The sequence below is a fragment of the Elgaria multicarinata genome, chromosome 6, assembly GCF_023053635.1.
Source record: "Elgaria multicarinata webbii isolate HBS135686 ecotype San Diego chromosome 6, rElgMul1.1.pri, whole genome shotgun sequence".
Taxonomy (NCBI): Eukaryota; Metazoa; Chordata; class Lepidosauria; order Squamata; family Anguidae; genus Elgaria; species Elgaria multicarinata.
In genome coordinates, this window is record NC_086176.1 from 15,406,695 (window position 1) to 15,424,052 (window position 17,358).

At 39.0% G+C, this 17,358-nt stretch overlaps 1 protein-coding gene across 2 annotated transcripts in view; it reads left to right on the top strand.

Moving 5' to 3' along the window:
- RNF38 (ring finger protein 38) overlaps window positions 1–17,358 on the top strand; it is a 95,679-nt gene that overhangs the window by 64,250 nt on the left and 14,071 nt on the right. For both annotated transcript variants that reach the window (XM_063129092.1, XM_063129093.1), the window contains 5 exons: window positions 10,925–11,118; window positions 12,832–13,042; window positions 14,504–14,671; window positions 15,963–16,133; window positions 17,140–17,301. In XM_063129092.1, coding sequence (XP_062985162.1) covers window positions 10,925–11,118; window positions 12,832–13,042; window positions 14,504–14,671; window positions 15,963–16,133; window positions 17,140–17,301 — 906 coding nt within the window. The remainder of the gene's footprint in view (window positions 1–10,924; window positions 11,119–12,831; window positions 13,043–14,503; window positions 14,672–15,962; window positions 16,134–17,139; window positions 17,302–17,358) is intronic.

Here is a 17,358-nt window from a genome sequence, read left to right on the forward strand (position 1 = left end):
TTGCCTTATTTTCATCCATTTTTTAATTGTACCTTCGGTGTACATGATACTTTACAGAGCAGTATAAACAAAAAAACAGTCTCTACCCTGTGGAACTTAGAATTTAAAATTTGATGGAGGGGAAAGAGAGGAATGGAAGAAGCGAGATGTGTAACAATTAAACCAAAGTCTTCTGACTACTTAGACGTTTACCACTCATCATACTTTTGTCTTCTTGAAACAATTTTGCTATAAATTTTCCAAACTAAGTAATATAGCTAATAATAATGTTACTTTAAAAAAGTTGCCTTAAAGGGTGCAAGAAAAATTCACCCAAGGTGGCCACTTAAAGTAAGCTGACATGGGTTTCTGACCGAATCACACTCTAGTGATTTTCACTACTGCTGCTGAATTATGCTTGCAACATAGTTGCAAAACATTTTTTTCCTAATGTTGTTCCATATGGGTACTTGTCTGTGCTTCATGGATATCCTTTGTAAGAAGATGTGTGATATCTCAGTGAGTCTTTTAATTACTGTGATAACTCCCCATTTTTTTCTGCCCCCCCAAACTATGGAGTTGCTTTGAGGATAAGCATGTAAAGAATTAATTACAATGAGCCATCATGGTGAAGAATATGGGATTTACTAAGCAGTCATATTTGTTAATTTGTACTTCTGGGGTTTTTTTAGTAGCCATTTTAGTCCATGCAAAATGCATTTATATGTTTTTTTTTTCTGAAATAGGTGGAGTGGACAGAGAGAAATCATTGGAAGGGAGAGGGGAAAAGTATTTAGTGAAGAATGGAAAGAAAGGTTGGTTTGGCAGAAGTGTAAGGAATTGTATGACAGTGACTACATGGATTGTGGAAAAGCTATACAATTTATTTAATTGCATACTTACCAGTTTTCCTGAAGACACCTACTAAGCACTACTAGATTAGATAGCACTTCCTGCAGGTCAGATCTGAGATTCTTCATCTTGAACACTAGCTTGTGTATGTTCTCATGTTTGCAGCTCTTTTGAGAATAATGGCAATATGAGTTGTGCAGTTCTAACAATCTCCACACAATAACATATTTCCATTGCACATTTTCTCTAAACTCTTATTTATATATCATAATATTTGTTTTCTGCTGTTCCCTCGAAGTGTTCTGGGTGAGGTCATATGTTACCTTGTCCTACACAGAAAACACTTCTGTTTAGGGGAATGTGTGTAATTGCATCTATGCAGCAGGAACAGTGTAACACGTGAAGCAGCACAGAGTTACATACTTGGGGTTTCCAGCCAGTCTCCCATCCAGGTGAAGCCAAGTTGTTGAACTGTAGACATAGGATATTGGGCACCTCCAGAGAGGCTTTTCAGGGGGTTGCAGTGGGGAAGGGACAATTGTTGCATGAGCAACTTTCTGCTTGCATGACCATTGGACACAATGGTAATAAAGAACATGTTGGAAATTCCACCTAAAGGCGGTAGTTTGTTTTGTTAATCTGTTTGTGTGTTTTTTTAAAAATGTAGCATTTACTAAGTTGTAGTCTCTTCATCTGTGAAAAACGGCATTCAGAACAACCTCTATACAGGTCAAATATGTGCTGTTCACACATCTTATTAACTGCCTGCCCTATATATTTCATGTAGATTTGGAAACTTGTTATTTGGGGAGATTTAATTCATATTTTAATTACCCAAATAGCAGCATAGAACATGACATCAGAACAGTCAATTGTTGGATATCTCTCCCCCAAATGGTCTGGTATGACACTCTTTAATCAGTTTGAATTATACACAGACAGTTAGGGGGAAAGTAAATTATTGGAGAAAGGGAAGGGTTTGTGTATTGTGAAAATAGTCCAAAGCAAGGACTATATCTCATCAACTATATTGGCATTTCATTTTCATGAAGAGATAAAATATGTTGCAGCAAGTGGAGTACATCTGGAGAGTGGTTGAGTTTCATCGGAGTATTACATAACTCTTAGCTGTGAGAAAACATCTAAGTATCCAACTTTGACAGAATTCAGACAAGCCCCAAGCAGAGGGAAAACCTAGAATGGCATTATACTTCACCACTGTGAAATTACACCATGGCCCACGTTGGTTTTTTTCTACCATGTCTCAACTCCAATCCCTTTTGTTTAGCATAACATCAAACCTGAGAAAGGAATCCTGCAAAGTTTGCTGAATGTTTTGTAAGTTTTTGATGGGTCCTAATAAAGGTATTATCCTATCAGTGCTTAGATTATTTTATTGTAAAAGACCAGTGTGGCTGCAAGCATTTTATAAATAGACCAATTTGCCATAAAGCTTTATTTTCCTGGCCTTGTTCTTTATAAACTTATGAATTATCTCTCTAAAGTCAATTTCTCTTGCAAGTTCACACTTGATGGACAAAATAGCTAGGTGGTTATTTTAGTTTAGTCTACTTTATCAAACTCCCTCCCTCCCTGTGTTAAGCCATTTAATTCTGCAAGGCCTTTATGGAGTGGTTTTATGTTTATCTTATTCGTTTTACGGCTTTTAGTGTTATCTTCTATTTTTGAAACTTTATTGTGTTTACTTTTTTATGAACCACCATGGAGGATTTTTTATTCTTCAAGGTGATGGGGTGCATGGGGTGTGAAGCTAAGTAGTAGAGCACCTGCTTTGCATACTGAAGGTTGCAGGTTCTATTCCCAGTATCTCCAGTTAGAGCTTGAAAAAAATCCTGCCTAAAGTCCTAGAGCCACTGCTAATCTGTATCAACGATACTGGGCAGGATGGACCAATGGTCTGACTATAAGGCAACTTCCTATGCTGTTCTGTGTGTTTCTATATAATGTGGGGGGGGGAGGGGCGGGGGAGAGAGAGAGAGAGAGAGAGAGAGATTGAGATTGTATTACACACACTGTATGTAGGTATATACATGCACATTACACACGCACAGCTTATGAAATACAGATCCCAAATCGCTGAGGATAATGTAATTGTCCATCTCATTGCCTAGGAGATAAAAATGCTAACTGGTATTTGGAAATTAATTTATATGCATAGGCCGTTAGTTTAAAATTGTCAGCTATAAACTAAATTCCAAAATATTTAGTTTAGGTATATGATATTCAAAAAGGTAAGCCTTGAGTCTGCAAAAAAACATACCATGCTGTAGAGGCATAGTTTCAGATATGGTTCAATTTATACAAATTCTAGAGATAAGAATATATAAATCACTTGTAATAAATTGGGAGTGGAGATCAGGGGTCTCAAGCATCAGTATAAAATTCTCACTTGTATTTCTTTATTCTTACAATGCACAACCCTTGATCAGATCTAATCTGGGCTCGCAGACATTCAGATAAAGATAGAAGACAGCCTTTCTGGGTTTTGTGATAGTGTTCTAGTAATGGCAACCTGTGTTCAAATTAAATATACACTATTTGTCATTTAATACTTAATTGTAGTACTCTGTACTCTGTAAGGGGAACGCTGGACAAAAGGGAATAGAAGTTCAGTTCCTTGCACCAGCAGTAAGAAGAAGATAGCTGGCAAAGAGTGAAATATGAGAATTTTGTGGTTTTATCTCTTGTCCTGCTGCTGCTGTTGGTGGTGGTTTTTCTGCTGGGTTTGCTACTTTTTAGGGTTGTTTTTAAACTTATGTTAGTTGGTGTTTTTTTTCTTCAAACATTGGGAGGGGTGGGATTAAAACATTAGGAATCATTAGCATAAATAGGCTAGCTAGGAGAAAGTTGTTGTGCTATGAAGCATTTATGCCACCAAGCCTGACTTGTTGGCCATATTTTTCTATTTACAAAACAAGCACTGCATTGTTTTTCATTATAGATCTTCTCTAAGATCTGTAGAATTAAAATATTTCAAGATTATCTTTATCTGTAGCTCTGACACCTAAGTAATGCATATAATCCTTCTAACCTGTACAGTATTTCTCCACATTGCTCTACTAGGGAAAGCCTATATACAGGGCTAGAAAAACCTAGGCACCTGGATTCTTAGAAACTTGAAAAATATTTAAAAACCATTCCTCCCCATATATATTCCTTTTCCATTTCAATTTGAATTGTCGCAGTACTTGCTCAACAACACTACTGCTTGAATAATGCCTAATCTTATTTTCCAAATGGAAGTTCCCATTAGTGGTCAGAGTAAATTGCACATATACAGAACCGGATTTCCTTGAGTGGCAAAAGAGGATAGCTCAAAGAACGTATTCAAATGCTCCAGTTCTGTTTCTACTGAATTGAAATGGTGGAAGTAATGGACTGTGAAGTTTGTTCATATGCTACATCCATCCAAGGATGAAGTACTGGCTCTGTCGTATAAATGTTTACAATTTAGTTTGGGCCAAATTAAGTACCCATTCTATAAATACTTGTACCCAAAGAGTTTCCTAATTGCAGGCTACCTTTGCATTTCATCTGTTAAATAATGGTTAAACCATTTCTGTCCATCTAGATGAAGCAGATGTTACTGCTGTTATAGCACTAATGCTGCCCATATAGCACTGTTTAGGGTATCCTCTTTATCAAAACTGACATGCTAAACTGAAATAGAAGAAAAATATAAAATGTTATCTCCACATGTGACCTGGTTAATGAACTTGAACACAGCTGTTCCGGTCATGCAAGTACATTGATTGCATTTATTACTGCTGTTATAGCAACAACGACTCACCTTTCCCAACTACTGTTAACTGTACTGATGGTGTGTTATTACTTTCAAAGGAGAAATAAGCTGGATAACATCAAGGGCAGGGGTGCTGCAAATGGGAAGTGATAGTGTATTTTTGCGTCGGCATATCTTCTGATGATGCAATTCTCTATGTATTTTGAGCCTTACAAAAAGTTATTGAGCTGGAGCACTTAAAATGTCATTGCAAACTCAAGATTAGTTTGACTAAGTAGCATATTCACATCTGTGTTCAGAAATGTGCTGGAAGTCGGGTAGAATGGGCTAGAAAACTAATGAAGGGTGTGTGCACTCAAACAGTAATGGTGGTTGAATAGCACGGAATATTGGCTTGTGGGGTGCTGGGTGATGTTGTTATTGAAAATCTACAATAGAGCATACAACCGTAGAAGTGAGGCATAGTTTGGGCCCATGTATCAATAGAGGAAGCACAACCAGGGCCACTACTGAAGCTGTTGAGTAGGGTTAAATTATTTGCTTTTTCCCATAGCTCTGCAGTGTTGGGTGTCCCAAAAGGGGAGCTGTAGCTTGTATTTTAAAAACTGAACGTACAACAAACCAGACTTTGTTCAGGTACAAAATGATTTGGTGAACTTCATGTAGCTTTTCCAGATTATAGTATTCCAAATAATATGTGGATTATTAAGATAGAATCTATGCTTTGAGTTGGGTTTATTAATACTTTAGTCAAAGTATGCTTTGCTACAAAGCAAAAACTAACTTCCCAATAAAATAGCCTGGAAACACATGAACTCAAATTCTTCTTTTTCTTACTGCATGTGAAATCTTACCAGTGGAATGTTTCAAAATTTGGCTCTGAACTGGGGACTTTGAGAATTGATTTGTTTTCAGACATTGAGGTGTGTCACACTCTTCCCCCCCCCCTTCCTGGTTCATTTCCTGGCTTTACCCATTTTTCCTCTGCCTAAAACGTTGCATGTTCAATTAATTTTTCTTCCTGTAACTGGAAAGATTGGAGAATTCCACACTAATACTTAAATTAAATACATCGTATCTCACCTTTTGGTTGAGCAATATTGAAATTGAGTTTTGTGTTGTTGTTTTAAAAGAATGCAAAATATTAATATAAACCTTCTCCTCATCTCTCATTCTCTCTTACTGTCAATGATGTTACGCTTACTCCGGTCAAGGAAGCTCGTAGCCTTGGCTTTATCTTCGACTCCTCGCTCTCCTTTATTCCTCATATTGAGGCAGTAGCTAAATCTTGTCGATTTTTCCTGTATAATATTGCCAGGATTTGATCATTTTTGTCTGTCTCTTCTGCCAAGACGCTTGTTCATGCACTGGTTATTTCACGGTTGGACTACTGCAACCTTCTTCTCTCTGGCCTTCCTTCTTCTCACATCAGCCCGTTGGTTTCTGTTCACCACTCTGCCGCAAAGATCATCTTCTTAGCACGCCGCTCCGACCATGTTACTCCGCTTCTGAAATCTCTTCATTGGCTTCCAATTCACTTCAGAATCCAATATAAACTTCTCCTGTTAACCTTCAAAGCTTTTCACGGTCTAGCTCCTTCCTATCTCTCCTCTCTCATCTCACACTATTGCCCCGCTCGTGCTCTTCGCTCCTCTGATGCCATGTTTCTCGCCTGCCCAAGGGCCTCTACTTCCCTTGCTCGGCTTCGTCCATTTTCGTCTGCTGCCCCTTACGCCTGGAACGCTCTTCCAGAACATTTGAGAACTACAAGTTCAACCACAGCTTTTAAAGCTCAACTAAAAACTTTTATTTTTCCTAAAGCTTTTAAAACTTGATGTTGTGCAGACTTCTACTGTTACTTTCTACTGTTAGTTTTTCCCTACCCTGTGCCTGCTTACCCTTCCCTGTACCTGTTTGCATTCTCTTCCCCTCCTTATTGTTTTACTATGATTTTATTAGATTGTAAGCCTATGCGGCAGGGTCTTGCTATTTACTGTTTTACTCTGTACAGCACCATGTACATTGATGGTGCTATATAAATAAATAAATAAATAAATAATAATAATAATAATAATAATATATTTCGAACACCGGATGGAGTTGTGTTTATGTGGCAATTTGTATTAAAAAGGAGCTCATTCAGTCTCTCTCCTTGATATACAAATGCTATTGTAATTCAATTGGAAGAACATTGAAATTGTTACCCCCGGTTCTTAGCAGCAGCTTTAGCATGTTAGTTCATCCAGATGTGGTTACATCTTTTGTACATTAGTATCTTGAGTACACAAGAATAGTTATTAAACCAAAAGCAAAGTGATCAGAACTTTGTTTCCTGAATCATTAATGCTGTTGCAGTACTGATGAGAAATTATCCTGCCTCTCAATCAGATGCAGTGTCCACGAAAGCTTATGCCAGAATAAGAACTGTCAAAAGTCCAGCCAAATCTGTTTCAGTCCATTGATTTTAACAGGGAAGATTTTAGCATATGCTTAAATCCTTCAATGAAATTCATAGAACTGAAACTGCTTAAATTCAGCTGATCTTGTCCCATATTTGTCTAAGTCTGGTCTTGTATATTAACCTAATTGAGCAGTATCTTATACTCCCACTACGGCTCTGCTAGTTCTGTTGGGCTAGTGGAATGGACTGCTAGCGCGACAGGAAGTAGCAATTCCTGAAACAATCATGGGAATAAACAGAAACACTCATTTCCAAAATGGGGCAGGTCAGCAGCACCTTCTGCTGACCTGACCTGTTCCAGAAATGAGTGTAGCTGCTTGTTTCTGGTTGTTTCAGTAACTGCTAATTTCATTTGTGCTACAGTCTGTTCCACTAGTGCAGGAGCAGAATACAATATTGCCCATACTTTTTAATTGTAAAAAACTTTGGTTAAAAAAACTAGCTGTATTAAATTCTGTGTAGATTTTCCTAGATAGCATATATTAAAATAATAAATGATACAGTAGTTTGAATTTCTTGCGCTTTTGTGGGCACTTTATTCATGGGTTCGTGGTTAGTGATTCAGACCATTTTATCTTGATTGTCTTTGCTGAATTGTAACAAAAAAAGCCCACCCAAATACATGGCAGACTAAGGGTTGGTGCTCATGGTGCAAGAAAATCCACGGTGGGTGACTTGAGCACTTCCAAGAGGAACAGTTTGTGCTCATGTTCTGATACATGGTAACTTTTCAGATTTTCACAGGGGGATTTCCTGTCAGAAGAGTTCCCTATAGGAATATGAGGTGGTGGTACAAATCCGTGCTTGTCTGATGCTGCGATCTTTAGTGTGCTTTTCTGGGAGTAAAGCCTCACTGAGCCTAGGGCTTCCAAGAGAACATAGGATTGGTTCCTATGTTCACCTCTAATCTCAGCTACATTACTGATGTGTAACTTTGAGAAAGTGGCTTCTCATGTGAGGATGGATTACATAAGTCAAACATGGTATGTCTTTTTAATGACTCAAATGTAGTTTATTTAGCTTGTGTATAAGATATAATTTAGGCTTTAAAAATTCAGAATATACATTTTAATGGCAAACAACTTGAGAGAGAATACTTCTTAACTTCGATTGCTTTTTATACATTTATACGTGCAAATTGGAAGTAACTATTTGGAATGATGGGTGGGAAGGATAGAATTTCCTTGCGTCTTTGGGCAATATGGCAAGAGCCACTTAAGCTGATCCAAGGGTCTTGCGCTAGCCCAATGGATTTTTTTACTTTTTCTTTCTTTCTCTGATTAGCTGATCCTCACACCACATCACAACCCACGTTTGAAACTCTCCTCAGTTCCAAAAGCAGTTTTGCCATGCAGGGAATGGAAGTTGCAAGAAAAATATGTCTGACGCACCCTTTGGCTCATGAACTAGCTCCACAGTTCTTTTGGATCTTTGTTTTTTCTTCCTCTTCCATAAGCTTAAATTATGAAGAATTTTGAACACAAGTATGACATGGGTTTTGGGCATCCATATATACTGCTTTTTAGCTCCGCGGCCTGCACCAAATGTCTTCTTGGTCCCTCTGACAAATGAGTGCATCTGCAACTCTTAACTCTGCGAGGTAGGACAGGCTGCAAGAAACCTCTGGTCTATATTTCTCATCTATATTTCTCTGAGTTCGTGCTGCCACCGCTCACATATTTTTAAAGTCCCTTAGGGTGCAGTCCTAGCATAGGATCACTTTTCTTTCTTTCCTTTCCTTTTGCTTCTTTTTTCTTTTGCTGTCAGTTCACACCCCCCCATTCTTTTCTTGCTATTCCTTGATCACCTTTATAATGTCATCATCCCGCAGGTCGTCCTTGGTGTGTTAGTGGCCAACATCTATCCTGTTGTCCATTTCCAGCGGGTGCTCTTTGCATCGGGCCAACCGTGCCTTAAAGATCCAGCATCTGGGTGCGGTGACTGTTACCACCCTGTGTGTGTTTTTCTTCTTCTCTTCCCCCCCTTCCCCCCCCCCCTTTGGAGCATCTGGGTGGAAGACTCAGCATTTTGATATGCTGCCTGAGGGGAGTATAAGAACAAGCACAGCAGCACTGCCACGGTCATCTGCCATGTTTTCCTGGCAGCCATTTTGAGGGGAGGATATTTGGGGTTTAGGAAGTGAGAGCTGAGAGTCCGATTTAGATGAGACTTTAGTGAGAGGCAAAGCTAATTCGTGTTTTAATTACTGTTAGCTGCCTGGGAGACTCACATGAGTGGAAAGTCAGGATGCAAATGTTTCAGATAAATTAAATACTAGCACTTAATAAACGTTAGAGTTTATAGTAACAAGAAAAAATCAGAGAAGAGAAAGTTATGTGCCTCAAGACCTTGGGGAGTAGTTGTGCTATGAATCTGATACTACTTTGAATAAAAAAAGCTGCCCCATAAGATTCTCCAATTCCTCTTTAAATTCTCAGAGTTCAAAAAACAGTTTGGGGATTTGGGGTGAGAGTCTTATGGAGACACACACTGAATACTCATATATTTGTCAATTTCTCTTTAAATTCCTCTTGAGCCATTTTTTGTTGTTGTTGAACTTAGAATTTAGAGAACTTTTGAACAAGGGGAACAGACAAAATTTCCCCCCCACATCCCATTGGGTGACTTGCTATGTTTCACCAAGTTTCTACATTTCTGTATATTTAATGGCTAAGATTTTGGTGTATTTGTTCATATAAAGTAACATAAATGTGTGAAGGCCTTTACTTGATCTTTGAGAAAAAATAAGGGGCGGTTCTTTTTGACAAAAAAAATCACATTTTACATTATTGTTTATTAAATACTATTTACTAAATCCAAGTAAAATAAACATGCTAAGTCACACAAGGGCATGAGAAAATGTTTCGAGATATATGGAAATTTTCCTGGAAAACTTACTACCATGTATGAAACTTGTGCTTTTTCCCCATGCTTAGTCACCCAGCTTCTCAGACCTGCAATATGAGACACAACTCTAGTATTTTTCTCTGTCTTCTGTCCCACCCAACCCCAACCCCAGTTTCATCCTTATCTTTTTCTCCTCTTTAAAAATAAATAAATCAGAAAAGAACATGATGGTACTGCTAATGCAACACACCACAAAGTCAGAATGCAACTCATTTGTGGGTCTCAGACCACATTTTGAAGATGAAATGAAATAAGGCCCGTATTAGAAGCATGCCAGAGAGTTGTTTCCTAGGTAAATAATTTGAGATATTAAACAAATATGTTTGATAGCGGTCAGTTTCTATTATTTTTGCACTTGTTTTTAAAGCTGCATTGACTTGTCAGTGAAAACTTGTCAATGAAAATCTACTTGGTTGCATACTTTTCAAAGCCTATAAATATTGCATTAACAAGGAAATAAAATATGAGGGATATATCAGAGCCAACTTTGTGGATCAAAACTTGGCTACAGTATAAATTGCATGTCTAGCCAGGTAGTGAGTGCACATGTTGGGCTGCAACTCCATCTGGCTGCAGCTTCTTTAATAATTCACAAACATAGAGCCCATTGGCATGAATTTGTGCTTATGCAAGCATATTTCAAAAAACTAAGTAAACAGTTCTAAATTTGTATTCTCTTCCCTTCACTCTTGTAAACTGAATTTTTTGCAGAATTGGGGAAAAAAATTACTTTGCAACAATCCATAGGAGAAAATGCTATAGGGGAAATGGGCGATAAACAACAATCTATTACTAAAGTAATGAAACAATTAAGACATTTGATTTCTGATTTCTTAGTGGGATTTAGGTAGTGCTTAGTTCACTTTAAAAAAAAAACCATTCTGAAATGGTAGCCTTAATAAATGCTATTCTGGGATAGCCATCACTTGTGGATTTATTTATCTTACTCCTCTGGCACACAGAGTGAAGACAGTCCAAGTCCCAAGAGACAACGCCTTTCACATTCAGTCTTTGACTACGCAGCAGCATCACCAGCCCCATCACCGCCAATGCGCCCATGGGAGATGACATCAAATAGACAGCCTCCTTCAGCTCGACCAAGCCAACATCACTTCTCAGGGGAACGATGCAACACACCTGCACGCAACAGAAGGAGGCAAGTTTTGGGAAATGGTTTGTTAAGCTAGTCATCCTGGCTAAGGATTGTAGCTACATACTTATCAAGCCATTAATTTTAAAAAGATGTTCTGAGATGTCAAATTTATGACCTTTAGGGCACAATATTACGCCCGTTCAGACAGAAAAAAGTCCTACAACTCCTAGTATGCCCTAAACATGCATAGAATTTCACCCTTACTTGATTAAATAGTTATTTGGGAGGTAGTGGTGTGTCTACTCTCCAGGTGTACATGTTTGTGACTGCTAGTTTCCTTGACGTCTGCCAGGAATGTAGTATTTTTTCCCCACAGATGTGAGTTTTATCTAAAATCTTTTAATTAGCTTTCTCCTTAGTACTCAGTAAATCCAGCCTTTTTATTTGCTTTTGGCTGCCAGATTTAGTTGTATTTAGATGTATAGTTTTATTCCACCTTCCTCTAAAGAGCTCAGAATGAGGCACATGGATGGGGTCTGGCAGCATATGCAGAACCTTGATCATCTCAGCATTTCTTCTTAAAATGCAACATATTTGTGCCCTTCCTGACTGTGGAGTCATGGTTAAGGATATCCTTGCAATGTTTTTCCATAAACACTGGTAAAGGTGGGCATTCTTTGTAGGACTTCCAGTAATCAATAGTAAGGGCTTTTGCCCCCTGCATAAATCCCCTCTCCCATAATCACATTTATATCCCACCCTTCCTCCAAGCAGCTCAACATACCATATTAGGGGATTATTCATTTTATCATCGCAAACTTGTGAGGTAAGTTAAGATGGGAAATAATGATTTTGCCAACATCACTCGGCTTGTGGCTGAGCAAGAAATTGAGCTTAGGTCTTCATAACAAACTCTGCCATTCCCTCCTCTACACCATCCTCCTTTGCTCGGTCCCATGAAGCTGACCTAAGTTTCATTGACATGTTCATTTGAGCCTGTGGTAGATTTTAGATCGTTCCAGGCTGACTTTTCCCTGCACTGCGATGGGCTTAAAAGGTTACATGAAATCTAACCTGGGCTGAGCCCATCTCATCTCCTGCATCACCAGTCAAGTTTCACGTGGCGTTTTGAGTCTGTGGTGATGTTGAAAGGAAAGTCAGCCAGGGCTGAGCCAGAAACTGTGGCCAAAATCATGTGAATAAGCCCAGAGGCCTAAAACCCTTCTCACCTGCCGTAAATATGAATTCCTTCCTCCATGCTTTTCCTTTCCCTCATTCCAATAACTCTGTAAGTTCTGTAAGAATCCACATTGTGCATCTAGAATGCAGTGTAGAAAGAAAACCAAATTTACACAGTAGTCACCTAAAAGTTTGCCAGCTGATAGCAGTCGTCACAGGGAGAATCAGTTATCTGGCCTCTGACCCATGTGCTAAGTTCAACTTGACCTTTACTTCTGCTGCTCAGCCATTGGAGGAAGAAGGGGCTGTGTGGGACCGTTGGCGTTGCCATCTAGTTGGAGATTACAGGGAGCTGCCTAATCCATACTTGTTTACAGCTGCTAAGTGGCAGGTTTTTCTAAACCACTGCCACCTGCTTTCTGGTCTTCTATTTGCATCATAAGAAAATGATGAAAGTATATGTAGATCGTTCTGATTATGGAAATTTAGGAATACAGGAACCACAAAACTGTCAAAAATTCATATTCAATCTAAAAGGGAAAATCGCCAGGTGTTTGAAAAAAACCCAAAAGAAGCAATTTGATTGATTATTTGCAGCCCTCCCGTTAGACGCCAGAGAGCAAGAAGAGATCGCTTGTCTCGACACAATTCCATTAGTCAAGATGAAAACTACCATCTTCCATATGGACAACAACAAGCAATAGAAGAACCCAGAGCCTTCCACCCACCGAATGTGTCTCCCCGTATGTTGCACCCGGCTGCTCATCCACCACAGCAGAATGCAGTGATGGTTGACATTCATGAACAGGTATGACCAAAGAGAGACACGTGTTTTCCATACTTCTGCTATCTGAGTTATACTTTCTGATTTACAATTGGAAGGTGCTCTCCACTCTTACAACCCAAAAGGCCTGCTTTGGAAGGCATAGAAGTAAGAACTGCCTGGCTGACCGATCATCTCTGAGGCCAGGTAACTCTCTGATGTGCATCTGCATTGAGAGTCATTGAACTATCTAGTCATACCTGGTATGGAGATGTGGCAGAATTATCAGTGGAGGCCGATTGGAAGGGGGCAAAGTCACAGTAGTGCCTCTTTTGCAGACGCAGTGGCCCACCTCTTGGTCTTAATCGATTTCTCATGGCCTACTAGTGTGCCTCAGCACAGAGTTTTGGAATTACTGGCATAGGTGACAAGTATCCTGAAAAAACAAAATCTTCCTAAAGTGAAGCGAAATTATGAAGTATATTGCTTGTTTTTCTTTCACTATGTTAAATGTCACAGGCTTATTAAATGTATGTAAGTATATTTTAGATATGAATTTCAAATATTTAAACAGTAGAAAAGACCAGACATGGATTTAGTGTTCTTCTGTGTCACAAATTCAGCTCAGCATTTTTGTTGCTTTTTTGGCGTTATTTGGCTGTTGGCCAAAGAGAATGGACACGTCAAATATTCTGATATTTAAAGCATTCATCTATTCAAGCAGCTACACAGAACAGAGTGTCTTTGAAAACCCATTCTGAAACCAGACTGCCCTCTAAAAGCCTCCAGTCCTTCCCAGAAGCTTTGCATATCACAATGCAGGCTCCTCCTTCATGCGGTAAATACAATGGACTTGGGTCAGCCTTTTGTACTTGAGGCCTTTTCCACTAGATGTTTGGAGACCTGTGCTTGTATGTTTAATTCCTGCTTCCTTCCAAATCCTTTGGTCCTATTCTGATGTGCCAACAGTTCCAACATGTGGCCAGTAGGAAAATCTAGGCCATATAGCTTAATTAGGAGAAGCTTTACAGAAGGAGTTGCAGGGCTGGGGGTACTGTGTGTGAGTGAGTAAGTGAGAGTAAGTATATGACCCGAAAGGATGGGGCCCCTTGCTTTTATCATTGCTATCAATTTACTTGATGCAGTATTTGACTGCAGTCCAATAGAGAGCCAGTGTGGTGTAGTGGTCAGAGTGTTGGACTGGGACATGGGAGATCCAAGTTCTGTTCTCTATTTGGCCATGAAGCTCACTGGGTGACTTTGGGTCAGTCACTGACTCTCAGCCTAACCTACCTCACACAGTTATAATAATAGATAAATGTAATAAATAAATTTAAAATATATCGGTGATCAGTTGACATTAGTTGACTGGTGAATTTGACCAACATCCCAACGTATTTCTGGAAAACCATAATTTATTCAACCGAAATGCTTTCATACCATTAGTTTGAAAAACCTGTCATTTTGTTTTGTTCTGCTGAAAGCTCCTTATGTTCTTCCTCACAGATCCATCAGGGCACAGTCCCTGTTTCGTACACGGTGACTACAGTGGCACCACATGGGATCCCACTTTGCACAGGTCAGCACATACCAGCTTGCAACACGCAGCAGGTCCCAGGGTGTTCTGTGGTTTTCAGTGGACAGCATCTCCCTGTGTGCAGTGTGCCTCCTCCAGTAAGTAGTTCCCTTATCTTAATTTGGAAGCAAAACACTTAGAATGGCTTTGCAAGCCACATAAAGTCAAGAGTGTACTTAGGATCATATTCTATGTGTATTTACTTGGTTCAGTGGGAATTACTCTCAAGTAAGTGTCAACAGGATTTTAGCCTTCCTGTAAGAATATTTCATCAAGAGTTGAAATGCGTGTTATGTATATTTCACAAACATAGTTAAGAGTAGAATATTATTGGTGTGTGTATCCCAAACACATTTTGAGCATTCATTTCCTAAAGTAGGTTTACACCTAAGCTCTGAATGTACATCCTATTTTAAATTACACATTTTTAAAAACTTGGGAAAAGGAGGGAATTTCCACGGTATTGACCAACTGTTGTATGAAACCCAAATAAAATGCTTTTTCTGTATTTGACACACTAGTTAGATTTTTCAGAAGGTTAGCATGTCTGTGGTGTTTGCTTTTATCACTGTGTGCAGTATCATAAGGTATTATCCAGAAAGATCAAGTATCTGGTAGTATAAAATCTGCTAGTATTCCTTTATTGAAATTAACTTATAGACATTAAAATGCTGTGTTAATAATAGGCATCAGAAGGGACATCAGAATAGAACAAAGCATAATTTATTTACATAGAGACTATTTTTCTCACAGTAGAGAATTAACACCCCAGAAATCAGATGGGTTACAGAATAAGCTTTCAAAATAGTAGTTAATCAGCATTAGAGGAAACTCCCCTTCTTTCATTCTTCTAAACTTGAAATTAAAATGTATCGCACGCACGCACGCACGCACGCACGCAGAGGCTGGCAAATCATGAAAAAGGCTAGACTTCTAAGATACAATTCTATGTATTCTGTGCTTTAAAAATAATAAGAACCATCAAAATTCTGAGTCCCAGGCCAGATCTACACCAAGCAGGATATAACATTATGAAAGTGGTTTGAAAACGATATATGGAATTTGTCATGGGCCCCAACAGTTGTCAGTGCACTTCAAAACCATTATAAAGCCGTAGTGTAGATCCTGCCCTGGTAACCCAAATTCTTCTCCAAGGAAATAATGAATTCTGCCACCTCTATAAGTCGTATACATTTGAATAACTTTTCTCTTAGTTGGCAAAATTTGTATTGCTTCTGCTAATCACGTGGAGAGAGAATACTCTTTTGTGGCAGCAGTACTTGCCTTGTAAATATGCCATGCTTTATTCTATTCTGATGCCCCTTATGAATGTTAAGAGCATCCAAATACCATACGTTGCATAAGGTTGTGAATATTTCTCTTTTGCAGATGCTTCAAGCATGTTCGGTTCAACACTTACCAGTTCCATATGCGGCTTTTCCACCCCTTATCTCCAGCGATCCATTTCTTTTGCATCCTCCGCACCTTTCCCCACATCACGCTCCACATCTATCACCTCCAGGGCAATTTCTTCCCTTTCAAACACAGCAGTCACGGTCGGTAGGTTCCACTTTTTGTATTTTATTTATTATTTTATTTATATAAAATAATAAATTTTATGTATATAAAAACACGACTCCTAACTTCCTCTAGTACAGCCTTCCTCAACCTGGGGCGCTCCAGATGTGTTGGACTACAACTCCCAGAATGCCCCAGCCAGTGGCTGGGGCATTCTGGGAGATGCAGTCCAACACATCTGGAGCGCCCCAGGTTGAGGAAGGCTGCTCTAGTAGTTGGTTCTGGAATACTGCCTTTAAGATAGCATGCTTTGGTTGGCAGAGTAGAAGAGGAGCTGAGTGTCTTCAGCGAAAAATCTTGAGGTTTTTTTTGCAAATGAGAGCAGACCTTTCACTATAGGAGTCTGTGACCTGCAAAATCTGATCTAAACTTAACCACTTCAATTCCCAGTCTGCTAGAAATGCAGAAGAAAAGCTGACTATCTCAGGGTGCAATCCTATGCATATTTAGACAGGAAAAAAACGTCCTACACTCCCAGAATGCTGGGAGTTGTAATACTTTTTTCTGTCTAAACATGTATAAATGTAAGCGTATACTCCAGCACTGGTTTTGGAGAAATGGAACATTGGTGTCCTTTCAGAGAGAGTGGGGGAAAAAGAGGGTGGTAAACTTGTGGCTATAGATGCTGGAACAAGTAAATGTTCTCAGTTGCATGATACGAGAAGAAAGTTACATCATATAATGCAAAACAACATATTTATACTGAACACAAGCATTGAATTATAATTTGATTCTGCATTCAGAATCAGAACGTGGTTCTTTAAAGGATGGGAAATAATAATTTCAACCAACTTACTATGCATTTTTTCCATACATACTTTGCCTCCTCTTTAATTTTAAAAAACTGTGTCTGCAAGACAGTATGAACACGTTTGTACTGTGTAATATTTCTTTGATAAGCCTAACGAATGACTATTTTTGGCAAATGCACCACTAAATTGTATCTTTGAAATGTTCAACATACGCTGGTGTTTTTTTCCTCCCTTAGCCTCTTCAGAGGATAGAAAATGAAGTAGAGTTGCTTGGAGACCATCTTCCTGTAGGAGGTTTTACCTATCCACCTTCAGCCCATCCGCCGACATTGCCTCCATCAGCCCCTCTTCAGTTCTTAGCGCACGACCCTTTACACCAAGAGGTGTCCTTTGGAGTAGTAAGTGATGGTTTTTGTCATTTTAACATGAGCCAGTGTGGTGTAGTGGGTAAGGTG